The 18,492-nt window shown below is 34.6% G+C and overlaps 3 protein-coding genes and 1 pseudogene across 5 annotated transcripts in view; all 4 read right to left on the reverse strand.

The window, feature by feature from the left end:
* Positions 1–630, reverse strand: part of LOC110427077 (chalcone synthase 2-like) — a 3,939-nt gene extending 3,309 nt beyond the window's left edge. The window contains exon 1 of the mRNA XM_089785418.1: positions 591–630. The gene's annotated coding sequence lies outside the window, so the exon portion shown is untranslated. The remainder of the gene's footprint in view (positions 1–590) is intronic.
* On the reverse strand, positions 7–842 carry LOC110427078 (disease resistance protein RFL1-like; annotated as a pseudogene).
* Positions 843–861: 19 nt separating this feature from the next.
* Positions 862–4,696, reverse strand: LOC110427076 (putative disease resistance protein At5g63020). Of its 2 annotated transcripts, XM_021442477.1 has the most exons (2): positions 4,297–4,434; positions 862–4,156 (listed from the first exon to the last, which is right to left on the reverse strand). In XM_021442477.1, the coding sequence occupies exon 2, from the start codon at positions 4,127–4,129 to the stop codon at positions 1,859–1,861; it is 2,271 nt and encodes a 756-aa protein (XP_021298152.1). In that variant the 5' UTR covers positions 4,130–4,156; positions 4,297–4,434; the 3' UTR covers positions 862–1,858. The 2 variants fall into 2 exon arrangements, with proteins under 2 accessions (XP_021298152.1, XP_021298151.1); XM_021442476.2 differs by having other exon boundaries at positions 862–4,696.
* Positions 4,697–13,751: 9,055 nt separating this feature from the next.
* The window catches only part of LOC110427075 (putative disease resistance protein At1g12290), a 5,358-nt gene continuing 617 nt past the window's right edge, over positions 13,752–18,492 (reverse strand). Inside the window, exons 1-3 of one of the 2 annotated variants that reach the window (XM_021442474.1) lie at positions 16,135–18,492; positions 14,464–14,709; positions 13,752–13,783 (exon numbers count right to left, since the gene is read on the reverse strand). The exon at positions 16,135–18,492 is cut by the window's right edge and continues 617 nt beyond it. In XM_021442474.1, coding sequence (XP_021298149.1) covers positions 16,186–18,492 — 2,307 coding nt within the window. In that variant the 3' untranslated portion in view covers positions 13,752–13,783; positions 14,464–14,709; positions 16,135–16,185. Of the gene's footprint in view, positions 13,784–14,349; positions 14,710–16,134 lie in introns of those variants that run through there. The other variant, XM_021442473.1, reaches the window with a different exon arrangement.

An 18,492-nucleotide genomic window follows, 5' to 3' on the forward strand; every position in this document is an offset into this window, starting at 1 on the left:
CAAGGATATAAATAATCCTAGGAAATTGTAAACTGCAAATGTACTAAAATTGAAGCTTCTGTTACTTCTCTTGGAAAAGTAATTATGCTTTGTGTGCGTCTGTGTTTTCACAGCCTTTTGGGCCAATATTGTTTTTCCCATTGTCTAGCTTTCCCATCACAACTTTTCATCTTCCACATATCGTTTGAAAGGCCTATTTTCTCTGCAATTTTTTCTTGAATCTAACAGTGTGATGTTTAGACACCACCAACCAAATCATTATATCATAATCAATAGGCATACTGCAAAACTTGCTGTTCATTTGGGTCAAGAGTGATGTCTTGCCTACTCCTCCCAAGCCATATAAACCAATAATTCCCACATCTTTTTCTTGGAGTAAGCTTCAAACTTTAAGCAATGTTGATTCCAAGCCAACCGTGGACTCAATAGGTCTTACATCCATTGGAGCTACAGGTTGGTTCTCAGCCACCTTGTCAAAAACTCCTTTCTTTTTTTTTTTCTTTAGATCATCCATTTGTTCAAGTTTTCTAGCCACTTGTTGACAAACTTGTAGCTAGACTTAAAAGTCATGGAAAAGCAGCGTGCGAGGCATAATATCTGAGCTTCTTGAGGGATATCTTTTACCAATTCCTCAACTTCTGATATCTTTTGCTGTAGTTCAGCACAGTCTACGCTCCGGTTCACGCCATCCCTTTGCGCTCTCAATTCTTACAAGGAAAGAGTCAGAGCTTTATGATTTTCTTCAAGCTTGCACATGTAACTTGCTTGTCTAACAATGCAATCCCAGCTACAAGAGACTGTATCCTCTATTGAGATTGAGATCGAGCACAAGTTTCCCATGACTTACTACAAAAAAAAAAGAATGGAATTGTGGCTTTGATTAGAATTACTGCTCAACTTGTTGAATTTATGAGTGGTCGGCAGCATGGGCGGACCCACGTCGACACCACTCACTTCTTAAAATATTTTAGTTTTTATATTAATTTCTATTAAGTCCATAGCATCTAACTTTAATCTGTGGATAAGCACGTACCAAACTCTGATTAGATTAGAAAATTAACAGCAAATAATCTTTTCGTTTAGCCATTCATAACAGCTAATAATCTTCCTTAAAGTTAGTTGAAATTGTAACCTAGCACTTAAAGAATGGCTTATTGTACTTGTCATAGGTCACCCTGCAGGTATCTAACATGGGATACGTTATTGGAGTATTATTTTTTCTTCATAGATAAAGATTTTGAGGTGCATACTTGAAAATAACTTTATTTTGTTTCATAAATTTCTTCCAATCTGTCTCATGATTTGAATCCAAAACTTTCATCTAACTTCTAGAGGGTCTTCGAAGTGATTTCAAGTATTGACTTATATCTAATAATAATGTCTATTAATCTTACAATAAAAATAAAGGTGAGGACAAGTAAATAATAACAATAATAATATGAACAGGACTTGTAAGAGACAATATATCAAAACAACAGAGCAATATCAGTAAGGATGTAAATAAATCACACTAATTCCAAAACTTGACAACAAATTAAGTAAAGAAGAGCAAAGCAAACAGATTTAGAGTTAGCAAAGGTGAACCTAATGGCTAATTGGAAGTAATCTTACTACCAAAAAACTCACACCTTTGATATCTTCAGGATTCTCCTTCATTTTCCCATCAGTGGGGTTCGGAGAAAGGCAGAAAAGCATTTTGAGTGGCTTTATTCTTCAATTCTAACGTTTCCCACCACTCCTTTTCTCCTTGAATGCAGATTTGATTTCCCTTAGCACTGTCAGAGTTCAGTTGGGGGGATTCTCTCACAAAGATTTCTGTCAATCAGAAACCTTTGAGGTCCTTCAGATTTTCTGCATTTCAACATTGGCCAAGGCGTGACTCGACAAAAAGGCATTTATTTCGAGCGGTTTCATCTTCCCATTCTAGCTCTTCCCACCAGGACAGCGTTCCTTGAATGCTGATTTTATTCCGCTCTGGGTCAAAGCTAAGCGGGAGCTTCTTCAGTTTTGAGCACTTGAACACGGAGATGTCTGTCAAACATGGAAAGGGTAAGGCATCACTGCATATGCTCCTCAATTGTGGTAGATGTCGTAAATGAAGCTCTTTTAGTTCAGCAAATGGGTTGGGATGTGGAATTCCAACCACATTTTCAGCTTCATTCAATTTTCTCTCACTCATTATTTCTTCCATTTTAGGACAGCAATGAACAGAAAGCATAGTCAGATTTGGAGCAAAAATCAGCCACGTTACATCCCTCAGTCTGCGGCATCGCTCTATGAAAACGCGACCAAGTGCATTAAAAGAAGGAGTATTGGTTTGTGTCATTCTTATTTCCCCAAAGTTCGTTGTTATCTTCATCTCTTCCATGTTATCACAATTAGCAACATGTAGGAACTCCAAGCGCTCCATGTTTGCTAAAGATAAAACATCCAATACCTTTGACTCTGTAAAATTGCGAAGCACTAGTTCTTCAGCGCATCCTTGTAAACTGTGGGAGCTCAAAAATGTTTCAAGAGCAAAAGCACTTTTTATTTCTATACTCAGCATATTCAAGTGTTGCAAGCATTTCAGTTCCTGTATTAGACCTGCATTACCTCCATTCAGGACATTGCCTTCCATCGTTCCGTCTTGATAGTAAACACCAGAGCCAACCATTCTGTATACTTGCAGAATTGAAAAGCTAGTTATCAGTTGCTGTGGGATTCTTTTCAGATTCTCTGTCGAGCTCAAGTCCAAGCATTTGCATTTTGTTAAACTCTTTAGCTTAACTGGCAACTCTTTTATACCTGTACCTGATAGATTGAGATACTCTAGCGAAACCAATTCTGAAATTCTTTCTGGTAATTCCTTCAGATCAGTGTTATCTGACAGGTTTAGAACCCTCAGATTAGGCATGAACTTGAAGAAGCCTTCACTGATCACCTTCAGGTTATTCTTGTTGAGAAATAAAGTTCGAAGATAGGGGCATGTGGGTGTTGACCAAAGATTTGCTATTTGATTTCGCATCAATGACATTCGTCTCACACCTTCCCATTTTCCAACATCTGGTGCTTCACCTAATTGGAGCCCTACTTGAACAAAAAATCTCTTCTCAATTGCTTCACGCTCGCATGCTATCCACAAACACATATCACGAATCACATCATGCATCCTCACATAGTCTTCTCCAGCTTGTTCTAATAAACAAGCATTGAGAAGAGAATCAATAATATTGTATCCTTGCAATAGAGCTTTGCGTATGCTGTCAAATTCATCCAAAAGGCCCTCACAAAACCAATACTCTATTAGATTACGTTTGTTAATGACATGATCCTCAGGATACAAACTAAAATATAAGAGGCATGATCTCATTGTGTCAGAAGGCAGGCTATCATAACTGAATATTAAAGGAGAATATACCTCTTCCTCCATTCCTGCAAATCTGTGTGCGGATTGCTTTAAAACCTCAATAGCATATTCCCAAGCTTCAGGTATCCTCTTGCAAGCCATGGCTCGACCAATTGTGATTAGTGCCAGAGGCAGTCCACCGCACTCTGCAGCCACCATTTTAGCTAGCTCTCGAATGTCTGGATGGCTATCAAGGGTTTCTTCTCCAACCTTGTCTTGAAACAATTTCCACGATTCATCTGCTCCCAAACACTCTACTTTGATTTTCTTCTGAGCTTCCATTTTACCGCATACCTCTAAATGACGAGTTGAAAAAACTAGTTTAGAACCATTCTCCAGACTTGGTAAAGGTATCCCTACTTTGATCAAATCCACACGCTCCCACAAATCATCCAAGAACAGAACAAATTTTTTTTTGTTCAAAACTGTAAAGATATCTCTGGCTTTCCCATCACAACTTTTCATCTTCCACGCATCGTTTGAAAGGCCTATTTTCTCTGCAATTTTTTCTTGAATCTTTCCAACAGTGTGATCTTTAGACACCACCAACCAAATCACAATGTCATAACCAATTGGCATACTGCAAAACTTGTTGTTAATTTGGGTCAAGAGTGATGTCTTGCCAACTCCTCCCAAGCCATATAAACCAATAACTCCCACATCTTTTTCTTGGAGTGAGCTCCAAACTTCCAGCAATGTTGATCCCAAGCCAACCGTGGACTCAATAGGTCTTACATCCATCGGAGCTACAGGTTGGTCCTCAGCCACCTTGTCAAAAACACCTTTTTTCTTTAGATCATCAATTTCTTCAAGTTTTCTAGCCACTTGTTGACCCAACTTGTAGCTAGACTTAAAAGTCTTGGAAAAGCAGCATACGTGACATAATTTCTGAGTTTCTTGAGGGATACCTTTTATCAATTCCTCAACTTCTGTTATCATAGTTTCCGCTCTTGAAAGCCAGACTTGAACTTGGCTGAGCCGCTTCAGAAGTTGTAGTTCAGCACAGTCAACCCTCCGGTTCAAGTCATCCCTTTGCGCTCTCAATTCCTCCAAGGAAAGACTCAGAGCTTTGTGATTTTCTTCAAGCTCGCACATAAAACTTGCTTGCCTAGCAATACAATCCCAGCAACGAGAAACTGTATCCTCTGTTGAGAGTGAGATTGAGCACAAGTTTCCCATGACTTGATGAAATTTTTGATTGACTCACAACAAAAAAGAATGGAATTGTGGCTTTGATTAGAATTACTGCTTAACTTGATGAATTTTTGTGTTATCGGGAGGAAGATCAAGGCTTTTACGAGATCTAAGGTCCAGAATGCATGTCGACTTACTTTGTAATAAACCAGTAATATCGCTGTCTGCTTTGTTGGATTGGACCCTGATTTAATTTTTGCCAGCTGTGTTGCATTTGTATCAATGATTAAAAGAATAGGTAGGTGACAATAAAATATTACTTAAATGAGGCATTCTAAACGACCTTTTTCCTTCCTTTTTGATAAAATGTGTAAACATATATATTATCATTTCTAATTAAATTAAAATATATTGATTAATTTTTATTTATTTTCTTATTAACATAAAAAATTTTATTAATGTAAATTTTACATGATCGATAATTTTTTTATTAATTAAATATTGACTATTTCTATCTAATATCTTGAATTTTGGATTAAAATAAACTGTTATTAAAAAATAGAGGAAAGATCGATGGCGATTAAAGTTCAACCATGATGAAAGTCGAGGAATGATACAGAGAATGTTTTGGGAATAATTGATTACTCATTTATTGAAAAGTTGTATACATTGGTCTATTTATAAAGGACAAAATAAGTTAATTAACTATTTAATTACTCAACTAACTAACAATTAAAAAGCTATCAATGGTAACTTAAAACATAACTAAAACATTGTTGCTTCTTCTTTAATTAAATGGTGTGCTTTGTGCTCCCTCTTTTCTTTTCTTAATCTCAGATAGTTGAGACAGTGCGTTCTAGTTTTATTTTCTTTTCTATTTACAAAGCAACTTGTATTCTTGTATGTTGTTGCATTTATTTGCTGTTGTTTGAATCTTGTTTCTTTATTATCTAAGAGTCTGATCTTGGTTGATACTCCCCCTTACGAGGAACCACAAACATTGTGAATGTTCATCTTGTATAACAATCTTTGAAATTGTTTAGATTGCAAAGCCTTTGTAAATGCATTTGCAACTTGTATTTTTGATGGTACATAAGCTGGTTCAATTACCCCACTTAAAATCTTTTCTCGAATGAAGTGACAATTGTTTTCTATATGTTTTGTCCTCTCATGAAAGACTGGATTTTGACTAATATAAATAGATGACTGATTATCATAGTGAAGCTTTATTGGATCTTTGTGTTGAATACCAAAATCAGCAAGCAGACCTTTGATCCAAATTACCTCACAACAAGTGGTTGCCATGGATCTGCACTCTGCCTTAGTTGAGCTTCTTTTAACTTATTAATGATTCTCCAATAAACACACAATATCCAGTAATAGACTTCCTACTCTCTAGACGGCCTACCCAGTCACTATTACAATATGCTGAAATCCTCAAGTCAGATTCTGTTTTCATCAAACTTCCCTAACTAAGTGTTGCCTTCAAATACTTCAGTACTCTATAGGATGCTATATAGTGCTCATGTGCTGGCTCGTCCATGAATTAAGCCAAGCTTTGTTTTGCATAAGATATGTCTAGCCTTGTGAAAGTCAAATAAAGAAGTTTTCCCACCAACTATCTATACTTTGTAAGATTTGCTAACTTATCTTCTTTGCTTACTTTTCTTAGCTTCACATTATAATTAATGGGTGTTGATATTAGTTTAGCTCCAAGAAACCATGCTTTTCTAGCAAGTCAAATGTGTACTTTCTTTGACATACTAAAATTCCTTGTGGTGACCTTGCTAACTCAAGACCAAGGAAATATTTTATTGTGCCAAGATCCTTAAGCTTAAACTATGAGGTCAAGTATTCTTTTACAGTCCCTACAACTTGAGTAGAAGTACTACCATTAAGAATGTCATCAACATATGCCAGCAGAGCTATAAAATCACCATCACTTGCATTCATGGTAAATAAACAATAATCTGACAATAATTGCTTGAAGCCATAGTGAATAATAGAGGACGTTAATTTAGCATTCCACTATCTTAAGGCTTGCTTAAGTCCATACCATTATTTGTGGAGTTTACATGCTAATTTTTATCCACAAGGATGGTCCCCTTTAACCTTATATCCCTCAAGTAGTTCCATGTAGACTTCTTCATTTAGATCTCCATATAAAAATATATTTTTAACATCTAACTGATTCAGTGTCAAGCTGTTTGCAGTTGCAAGTGCAAGAACTATTCTCACTATAAATTGTTTAGCAATAGGACTAAAAGTTTCTTAATAGTCAAAGCCAACTACTTGACTATATGCTTTATTTTCTTCCAAAGCCTTTAGTTCAACGACCATTGCTTCTCTCTAATGTGAATGTGTTACTGCTTGGTGATAAGATGTAAGGTCTTGTATGTTTGACAAAGATACAGTAAATGCCTCAAGTGCCAGTGACAAACTATGTAGTGAAATGAATTTGGATACAAGATGTGAAGCAACAATACTAGTATGAAAAGGTAAATCAAGTTGGTATGCTTCTAAGTATTTTAGTATGTTTTTCACTCTTGTGCTTCTTCTAATTGGCTGAATTAGATCAGAATTATGGTTTATTTCAAGTTGACTAGTACTATTACTATTAAGCAGACTATTGCTAGACGATGAATTTTGGGAAATTTCATCATTCTGTTGGTTTGAAATTTGTTCTGATGTTGGTGAAGGTTCATTAAGACATAATTCAGGTTGATGTTGATCAAATGAATGAGAATTGACAGGATTTGAATAAAAAATATTAAAAGGAACAGCATTCATGTCAGGTGTTTGATGAAATGTATTATCCTGTCCACCATGCTTTGTATATTGGAAAGGGAAAATATCTTCATGAAAAACAACATCTTTGGATCCTACACCTCTTTTAGCTTGAAGATCATATACTTTATAGCCTTTGACATGGTTTGGATAGCCTATGAAAACACATTTGGTGGCCTTGTTGTCAAACTTCTTTCTATGTTGGGATTGTGTTGAGACAAAACATAGACATCCAAATACCTTGGCCTTTTGAAGATTATTTCATAAGGTGATTTGTTTTGCATAACTCTAGTTAGTACTTTATTGATTATATGTATGGTAGTTAAGACTGCATCCTTTTAGAATTTAAATGGCACATTTGACTGAAGTCTCAAGGCTCTTACCACACCAACAATGTGTTGGTGTTTCCTTTCCACAACACCATCTACTATGGTGTACCAATGTAGGATAATTGATGAACAATCCTATTGTTGTTATAAAAATCACTGAGCTCAAATTCTTGTCCATTGTTTGATCTTAAACATTTTATAAAATTGTCAAATTAATTTTGAACAAGACTAGTAAAAATAGGTATAATTGATCACACTTTTGACTTGGTTTTCATTAATTATATCTAAGTGAAACGTGAGAAATCATCCACAATAGTTAAGAAATACCTATGTCTGTTCAAAGTAAGAAGTTCATAAGGTCCCCATATATCTATGTGAACTATTTCAAAAATTGCTTTGGTGTTTTGAACATGACTGGAAATGGCAATCTTTTTTGTTTTGCCATTGGACATTCTTCACATAACAAATCACTTGAACAATTAATTTTTGGAAAACTTTGATGTAACACATTAATTATTTCTATTGAAGCATGCCTTAATCTAAAGTGCCTTATATCAAAATCTGTGTACTTTGGCTTGGAGGAATTTATAGAAAAAACAGAAAGATTTCTAACAAAGTTTTTAAAACAAAAATAAGAAAAATCTTGTTCAGCTTGGTTATCTTGCATTAGATAGAGGGCTGAAGACACCCTAGCAATCCTAGTCACTCTCTATGATGGAAGATCCTGAATAATACAGTATTTGTCAATGAAAAAGAGACATGAATCCTTTGATTTGGTTAATTCACTAACTAACATGAGGTTAAAATTAAAGATAGGAACGTAAAGAACATTTTTTAGTGTTAATGGAGATGTTATCCTAATAGTTCTTATGTTAGCAAAGGAAATTTTTTAGTGTTAATAGAGATGTTATCCTAATAGTTCCTATGTTAGTAATTGGAGCTCTGCAATTGTTTGGTAAGTGTACAAAATGGTTATCATTTGGATCAGCAAAGATAAATCTATCTAAAGAATGACATATATGATAGAAGCACAAAAGTCCATGATCCAATTGTCTTGTTTAATCATAGGGTTACTAATATGCTTAAAACTATGTGGCAAATTTTTTGGAGTGTTGAAACAAAGATGATTGGATACAATACCTGCAAAAGCAGAGTTGATCAAGGATGGTTTGTGTTTAGGGCTTTTTGGTGAAAAAACTTTGACCATCATTGCAAGTCATCCCGTTCTCATTGAAGAGTTTTATGAGCTTGTTGACTTGTTGCTTAATTGCTAGCAATTAAGACTTAGGACCATTACCAACTGACTCATTTATCTATTCTGATTGCATTGCTGAAAATGGAATGTCATTCATACTAGTAACATTGTTTGCAATAGTTTCATTTCCTAAAATTTGTCTTTATCTTATTAAATTTAAAATCTTCTGGGAACCCCACCAACCTATAACATTTCTCCTTAATGTGACCCTTTTTACCACAATGTGTGCACTATAAGTCCTTTCTACCTTTCTTATTTGTCTCACTAGTAGTTAACATAGCAGATGACTCCAATGTAGTCTATGCTTGAATCATCAAAGCTCTTTGAGTTTCTTTTCTTAAAACAAGGTTGTAGACTTTATTTAAACTTGGTATAGGATCCATGAGAATTATTTGTGAACTTATGGCAAAGTATGCATCATTCAGACCATTCAAGAATCCATTCAAGAATCTGAATACCATATCTTTGTGGTATTGATAATTGTATTTCTTAAAACAGTTTGCATTACATCTTCGACACTCACAATGTGGTAAGGGTCGAAAACTTCTCAATTCTTCCCAAACTCTTTTGAACTCAATAAAGTAAGCATCAACATTTCTTGAGCCTTATATTATATTGTCTAATGTGTACTGTAGGTTACAAATTCTAGTGTTATTAGGTTGAGAAAAGTTTTGCTTAAGTGTGTTCCAAATTTCCATTGCAAAATCAATGTAAAATATTGTTGAAGCTATAGGTTGTATGATGGATTGGTTGTTACACTAGATCCAAGAGAGGTAAATGGGATCTATGATCTCAAGCATTGTGTGAAATCTTACTTTGAGTAAGAGGATAAGTTAGGAAATCTTTAGATGAGCATATAGATTATATATTTTAAACATCAAACTTAGTTTTAACCTTAAAAAGAATTCATTGACTCTTTCGATTGTCTGTCACTTTTGAAGTAGAAAATTTTTTAAGTCTAAAAGAAATCAAATAAGTGATTTTTATAGAACAATCTTTTGAAAAAATGATGATAATGATTCCCTTGATTTTTAGATGGTCAAAAATAATTTTTCATAATTTTTGGAGAACTTTGTTATGGTAATTAGGAGCAGCAAATTTAATTTTAGTCGAACTTTTTTGATTTTGTTTTGAAACCAAAATTTAGATTTTGATTCTTTTGGATTTTTATTTTTTTATATTTTTATTAAATCCAAATGGGGGGTTGTTTGCTTATTTACATTAAATATCTTAAGTAAATTTAATTTAAATAAGTTGTGCAAGTTTTTATAGGCAATCTGCCTCATAAACTGCATTCTGTCTCAAATGTATCGATACATACTCATGATGTATTGATACATTTAGTCTAAAAAGTGTTTCTGATGAACATGTATCGATACATGTTCATAACGTATCAATATAATCTCTCTATAACTAAATGTATCAATATATGGGCAAATATATCGATACATTTCGTTGATTTTTGAAAAAATAAAAAGGGTAAAAGTGTTTTTCACACCTTATAGTGTAAATATAACCATTATCTTAAGGATTTTTCATTTTAAGCTGCCTCCCATCAGTTTTTCAACAAATCTAAGCTCTTTCAAACCCATTTTCACCCCAAATCATCATTTTGGAAGATTGGAAGCTTGGTTTTAGGTTTTCCGAACAAAGGTGACATCTTTTAACTTTTAAATCTTGATTTATGAATTTTTCAATACTAAAGATATTATTTTTATGCCTAGATTTTCTATTGAACACTAAAGCACAAAGATTTTGTGATTTTCCTTAGCATTAAAGCTCACCTAAGGTAAAGATGAAAGATTTATGGGTTTCTAAGCATTGGTTTTAGCTATAAAAATAGTTTAGCTAAAAGCGAGTAATTTCAAAAGTTCCTATAATGATTATTATGAAATTCTTATTCTAGGAAATAATTGTTATGAATGTTTTGTAATAGGAACGCATGAAAACTCCATGAATTTCGCCAAAACAGAGTTGTGATTGGAATTAAGAATTGAATCTCCAAGTAGGTGAGTGGATGCACTACCTTCAAATTATTTTCATATATAAAGCTAGTATGATTTCAATGAAAAAGGATTAATTATGTATGTTGAAATAATATCTCTAAAATAGTTTATTAAAGGATTTGATTTTCAAGAATGAAAATGATTTTCTAAGAAAACATATTGTTAGTAATTGTGTTATGATTGACTCAATGGTTTTTAAAGCGTTTATGAATCTACTACATATGTAAATATTCTATTATATATTAGTTTTCAACGAGGGGGGACAAGCACCTTATATTTGAAGTCCACTCGATTACTTCGATCTTCAAACTAGTGTGGGTACGAGATATTGTATATTTATTTATAGATGTTATAATATGCATGTTTGGTATGATGAATACCATACGATTCAAGTATATGATGTAAATTTCATATACCATATGAGATGATTAAATATGCATGATGTATACCATAAGATTGTGTATATGATGTAAACTTCATATACTATATAAGGTGATTAAGTATGCATGATAAATGCTAGGAGATTATATATATGATATATATTCCATATACTACATGAGATGATTGAGAAAACGTGATGAATGCCATGAGATTATGTATATGATGTATTTTTCATGTACCTTATGAGATGAGCAAGCTTGTATGTGAAGGACATTCCACATACCTAATGCTACGAGTATGAGAAGTCTATGAGTGTGATTAATTCAACTCTCATGTGGTGCAAGTGATGACTTCACTCCTATGATGCATCATAAATGTCCAAGGTGCAATGGGACTGTACAATATCGATCCAAGGCTGATGGGGGACATTATGTTTATGGCATGTTGCATATTAATGTTGTTTGAGTATTGTTCATGATCTGTACTCTATGATGACATGAAAATGTGGTTAGTGAAAAAGAGAGAGTCTTAGAGAAAGTTCCAAGAGGTTGGGGAACTTAAAGAATGGTAAAAATGGAGGATTTTGTCCAAAAATTTGATCCCTGGGCTAAAAGTATTGATATATTCTAAACAGAATACTTTAAAAGGCTTTTTGTGTGAAATGTATCTATATATTTTACTAATATATCGATATATGTATGAAAGTATTGATACATTTAAGAATGTATCATAGTTTTGGTGCAGAATAGATTGTTTGATTGAATTTGATCAGAAGTTCAAAGGTAAAGGATACCCAAAGGTCCATATTGACATGTTTTCATATGAATACTATTCAAATGTGTTCAAATAACATGTTTTATGAATTCTATGATTAAATTATTTATGAAAGACATGAGATTACAAATGCATGTTTATGAAATACTCTTATCCCCTGATTTGCTCTTTTCTCGTATCCGCTCATGGAGTCTTTGTGACTCACATATTATTTTCTCCATTTACTTTGTTACAGATCAGTGATAGTGTCTAATAGCAACCGATGTCACAGATACTTGTGTCTGGTCTTCATGCTTTGGTAGGTATACAGTAGCCACTTAATGCGTAGAGGGTTAATCACATTCCGTTGATGAGTCAGTCTTTTACTTTATATTTGTGTTTACAAACTATGAACACATTTATGTTAATGTTGCCAATGTTGGGCATTTTATATTAATAATGTCATGTATAAGATTACAATGACGGCTTGAGAGCCTACATGTACACCCAAGGGTGTTGTTGATAGCAAATGTTAATGTACACCATGTTAATGGCACTTTTCATATAAATATGTATACCAAATACTTAATCTTATACAATTAAGTTGAGAAGTTCCTTAATTATATAATGGGCTGAACTCATGTCCCAAAGCACCCCCCCTGCAATGAAACGCCCACCTCGTGTAAATTACCTCTTGATTCATTGTCAAAGAATATATTCACATGTATTTATACTTCACATGTGGACCACTAGGAAGTCAATTGCGGTTTCAAAGCATTGTTAATATAATAAGCAAAATTATTGAAAGAAAGAGAGAAAGGAATAAAAGAATACAACATCTTTTAAAGTTCTAATTTTTTTGTTCACATTCTATGATTGAATACCTTATCTTTGCTTGACATCAAACAAGTTGATCCATATCTATAGTAGAAGTTATATACTAGAATATAGTGTCAATGATGGCCTCCTAACATTCAAGGATACACATTTGTTTTTTACATTGAAAATTATCGTACAGGATTAAATAAGGTTATCTTTGACAGAATTATTTAAGAAAAATAAGTATTTACGAGATTTAAACTCGAAATTTTCGAATCATTATTTAGATATGACCTCAAGTGTTTATGATAATCATTTCAATCTTTAATTCAAAGCTGACATGATAGAAATGATATTCTCAGTATGAGCAAGAACACTTTCAAACTAATTACAGGTCTCAACTTCATTTTGTCTTTCTCTAGTTCATGTGATAAGTTGAGAAGGTCTTAACAAAGCTTTGATACCATGTTAAAAAATAATAACAGAAGTGGAAAGAATCAGGAAACTGCTATAACTGTTATAAGCTCTTCTTGTTATTGAGGTGAAAAATCATTCCTTCCCTTCTTTTTATATACACTTTACAAATGATGGAGAGTTCTATGCAAAGAAACTCTGTAATCTTAAAAAATACATTCTGTGAAAGATCAAACTAACCCTTTGACTTTAGCCTTGTAAATGTTTACGTAATTTACCGCTAAAGTATAGTGCATGTACCAATTTTGCTGGCTTAATTCTTTCTGTGTATGTTTTTCTTTTTGACTTTCTTCGGCTGTCTTCAAGACAAAATTTGTTTCCTGTCATCGAGGCATTGATTGTCTATTACATTGTTCTAGGCATAGTTCAGACTGTTGAGGTGATATTGGAGTTGCTGTTCTTTCTGGTGCTGCTAATGGAGTTGCCACAGATGCTGCTGCTGGTGCTCTTGGTATTGCTTCAATATCACTTAATTATTAAAATTAAACATTTATATGATATTGACGCTTCTTTGATTTAGAAATTCAGAATGCAAAGCCTTCATTTTCCTAGTTGAGAAAATGAATTGTGGCCTGAAGCTCATGCTTGATGACATGTATTTTTGGGACAATACTTAGATTCTTAGCATCTTGACAATGCTAGATAGTGTGTATTCTAACATTTATGCGCTGACCCATTGACTCATCCACTGACTTACATCCAAGAAACTATTAAAGCATTCTCCATGAAACAACTTCTGTCATAACTGCTGATAGAAATTAAATTTTGCAAATGGTGGAATCAATTTAGAAGAAAAAGAAAGGAAAAGAAAATAGCAAGCACTAAACAGGGAAAAAAGATTTGTGGATTAGCTAAAATGCATACTCTTTGATAGAATAAATTTCTTGGCTTTTAATTTTGAAAGAAAATTGGAGGGGCCTATTCAATTTCTAAGCAACATATATGAATTCTCATGACAAGAAGAAAAATGCAGCAGGCAGATTTGATGTACAAGGAATAAGGCCTATTCTCTTACTCCCTATCAGCTGGCAATGATTGCTTGATTGAAGTAAATCAAAAAATATTTGCCAAACAATTCAGTTATAGAATGTGATAACAAACAAGGCAACCATACAAGATAGGGAAAATACAAAATACCAGTAGCAATGCAATTGCAATAATCTCCATTGATTTTCTGCCTCACGAGATAATATAGTCGAGAAAACTGTAGACCATTTTGTAAGGAAGTGTTCAGTGTCACTGCATCGATCCTCTCGTTCTAACTATTTCCACCATTCTTCCTCTCCACTGTTGATTTTAACGTGTGCGTGTAGCTACCATCAAACAAAGAGACTTGTCCAAGCACCAAACTGTGGTCAGATTCTCATGCATTTTTCTCACCACCTGCACAAAGAATAAGAAGGGATGTGTGTGGATTTCAATTATCGGAGAATTGGGGAAAATTCATACTCATTAGTAGACTAAGAAGGCTACTAAGTCATTAAAAGCAAGGAAAGTTCCTAACTGCCATTCCAAGTGAACAGAGATTATTCTAACCAAAATGTACCAACTATCTGGGAGTTGATTCATCCTATTATCAAACAGTTTATGATTCCTAGCTTCCAAAGGTACACAAAGGATGATGACAAAGATTGAAATCCAAACAACACCCTATTTCACAGTTATCTTCCTAGTAAAGCCTGTATCAATCATCAGACTCACTTGTCAGATTGTCTTTTTTCTCAACACCTCCCCAAAGACTAAGAAGGGTCGCAGATTGCAAATATAATCAGAGAAATGGAGAAAATCCATTAGTGGCTTCTTTGGTTTTGAGCAGCAGAAATAGCAGAGAAATGAACAACAGAAGAGAAAAGAAAAGTGACAATGCATTGTGTGTTGAATCATTTCATTATTTTCTGAGAGTCCCCTTCAATAACTTTCTTAGCTGGACCTACAGTTGGAAAATTCAGTGTTAAAACAAAAGAAAGTCAAATTTTAAGTGGGGTAGGGAAGAGAAATAGATAATGACAAGTGATATGAAAACGAAACGAATGTAATTTTGTGTTACTATAACATATAAACAAATGAATTACTCTCATAAAAAAATTAATTGTATTGAGGTTATGCGCATGTCATCAATGGCGTTTCATAAATATTAAAAGGATTTGAGTGCTTTTCTTCCACTTTTCTTTCCTTTTTCCCCTAGTTTTCCCTCACGTGATACTGTGTGGGGCTCAATGATAAAGTAACAATACCCTGGAGACCTGATACACTTCAATTTCTATTAAGTCAACAGCATTTAACTTTTTTTTGTGGATAAACACATACCAGACTCTCAATAGATTAGGAAATTAACAGCAAATAATCTTCTCATCTAGCCATTCATAACCGCAAATAATCTTCCTTGTGTTACTTGAAATTGTAACCAAGCACCTAAAAAATAGCTTATTGTACTTGTCATAGGCCACAAGGCAGGCATCTGACATGGGGTACATATTACAAAATTATTGTTCTTTTACATAGATAGGATTTTGAGTTAAGTAATCGAAAATAACTCTCTTATTTAATAAATTTCATCTGATCCATCTCAGGATTTGAATCTGAAAATTCCATCTAACCACTCGAGTGTTCTTAAAGACTTCAAGTACTGACTTATATAAACAGGACTTGTAAAAGACATTATATCAAAGCAACAGAGCAATCTCATCAAGGATGTAAATAGATCACACTAATTCGAAAACTTCACAACAAATTAATTGAAGGAGAGCAAAGCAAACAAATTTAGAATTATCAAAGCTGAAGATAATAACAAATTGGAAGTAAACTTACTTTCCAAAATCTCACAGCTCTGATGTCTTCAGGATTTTCTGTATTTCACCATCAGTGGGGTTCGAAGACAGGCAGAAAAGCATTCTGAGTGGCTTTATTCTTCCACTCGAGCGTTTCCCACCACTCCTTTTCTCCTTGAATGCAGATTTGATTTCCCTTAGCACTGTCGGAGCTAAGGGGGAGCTCCCTCAGTTTGGGGCATTCTCTCACAAATATTTCTGTCAAACATGGGAAGGGTAGCACATCCCAGTGTATACTCTTCAACTCTGGTAAAAATTGTAAAGTAAGATTTTGTAGCTTAGCAAATGGGTTTGGATTCAAACTTTTAACCAGATCTGCAGCTTCACTCATTTTTTCCTTGCTCATTATTTCTTCCATGTTTAGGCAATTAACAACCCAAAGAAATCTTAGATTTGGAACAAGAATAATCCATGTCATGTCCCTCAAATTGGCGCACTCAAATATGGTAACCTCTCGAAGGGTAGGAAACAGTGAGCCTTGCATCATTCTTCCTTCCCCTTCCATCTCTATCTTCATCTCTTCCAATCTTGCACATTCACTAATATCTAATCTCTCTAGACACTGCATATTTGCTAATGATAAAACATTTAATGACTTTGACTCTTTAAAAACACAAAGAGATAGTTCTTGAGTGCAGCCTTGTAAGTTGTGGAAGCTCAAAAATCTTTCAAGAGCAGAAGCACTCATTATATGAATACTCAGCGTATTCAAAGATTGCAAACACCCCAATTCCTCCATTAGACCTTCATTACCATCATTCAGGAGATTGTCTCCATCTGTTTCGTATGGATTATGAAAATGGTTAATCCCTCCATTCAAATGTGGCAAGCACCCCAATTCCACTATTCCATCTTCATTGTCTTCAACCATTTCTTCTTGAGAATAACCACCACCAGACCGAAACATTCTGAATATTTGCAGCTTTGGGAAGCTAGATATCAGTTTCCCTGGAATTCTTCTAAGAACGTCCGTGTATCTCAGGTCCAGGTATCTTAATTTCGTCAGACTCTTCAGCTTAATTGACAGCTCTCTTAAACCTGTCCGTGATAGATTAAGACATTCCAGTGAAACCAATTCTGAAATTCCCTCTGGCAATTGTCTCAGACCCCTGTTACCTGCCAAGTTCAAAACTCTGAGATTAGGCATGAATTTGAAGAAGCCGTCACTGATCACCTCCAACTCATTATAGTTAAGTAACAAAGTTTCAAGATTAGGGCATGTGGGTGTTGATGTGAGATCTTTGATTTTATTGCCTGTCAATGATAATCTTCTTACATTTTCCCACTTTCCAACATCCGGTATTTCATTCAATTGGAGCCCTGCTTGTACAAAAAAGCTCTTTTCAGGTGCTTCAGACTCGCCTGCTATCCACAAAGTCATGTCACGAATCACATCATGCATCTTCACGTAGTATTCTCCATCTTCTTCTAATAAACAAGCATTAACAAGAGAATCAATGATGTTGTATCCTTGCAATTGAGCTCTTCTTACGCTGTCAAATTCATCCAAGAGCCCCTCACAGAACCAATACTCTATCAGCTCAGATTTCAAAATAAGAACATCTTCAGGATACAAACCGCAGTACAAGAGGCAAGATCTCATCGTGTCACAATGCAAACTATCATAACTGAATTTTAAGAGAGGATACACCTCTTGTCCCATTCTTGCCAATTTATGTGCAGATTTCTTCATCACCTCAACTGCGTATTCCCATGCTTGGGGTGTCTTCTTGCTGGCCATGGCTCGGCCAATAGTAATTAGTGCAAGAGGCAACCCACCACACTTTTCAGCCACCTTCTGGGCTAACCCTGGAATATCTGGATGGCTATGAAGGGTTTCTTCTCCAACTTTCTCTCGAAACAATTCCCAAGCTTCATTTGCTCTCAAACACTCTACCTTGACTTTCTGAGCTTCCATTTCATTGCATATCTCTAGAAAACGAGTAGTGCAAACAACCTTGGAACCATTTTCTTGGCTCGGCAAAGGTATCCCTATCTTGGTTAAATGCACCCGTTCCCATACATCATCCAAGAACAAAACGAATTTTCTTTTACTCAAAATCCTGAAGATATCTACGGCTTTCTCCTCAGAACTTTTATTCTGCATCCACCCATTAAAAAGGCCTATCCTTTTCCCAATCTTTTCTTGAACGTTTTCCACCGTGTGATCTTTAGACACCACCACCCAAATTACAACATCAAAATCAAATGGATTACCACTCAACTTGTTGTTAATTTGGGTCAAGAGTGTTGTCTTCCCAACTCCTCCCAATCCGTATAAACCAATCATTCCAACTTGTTTGTCTTGGAGCAAGCTCCAGACCTTAGCCAATGTTGA

Source organism: Theobroma umbraticum, unplaced genomic scaffold (assembly GCF_002168275.2).
Source record: "Theobroma umbraticum cultivar Fairchild unplaced genomic scaffold, ASM216827v3 scaffold_228.0, whole genome shotgun sequence".
NCBI lineage: Eukaryota > Viridiplantae > Streptophyta > Magnoliopsida > Malvales > Malvaceae > Theobroma > Theobroma umbraticum.

What these genes read in the sequence shown, in the direction of transcription:
- LOC110427076 (XM_021442476.2), bottom strand. Translation starts at nt 4,567, where the DNA reads ATGGGAAACTTGTGCTCAATCTCACTCTCAACAGAGGATACAGTTTCT.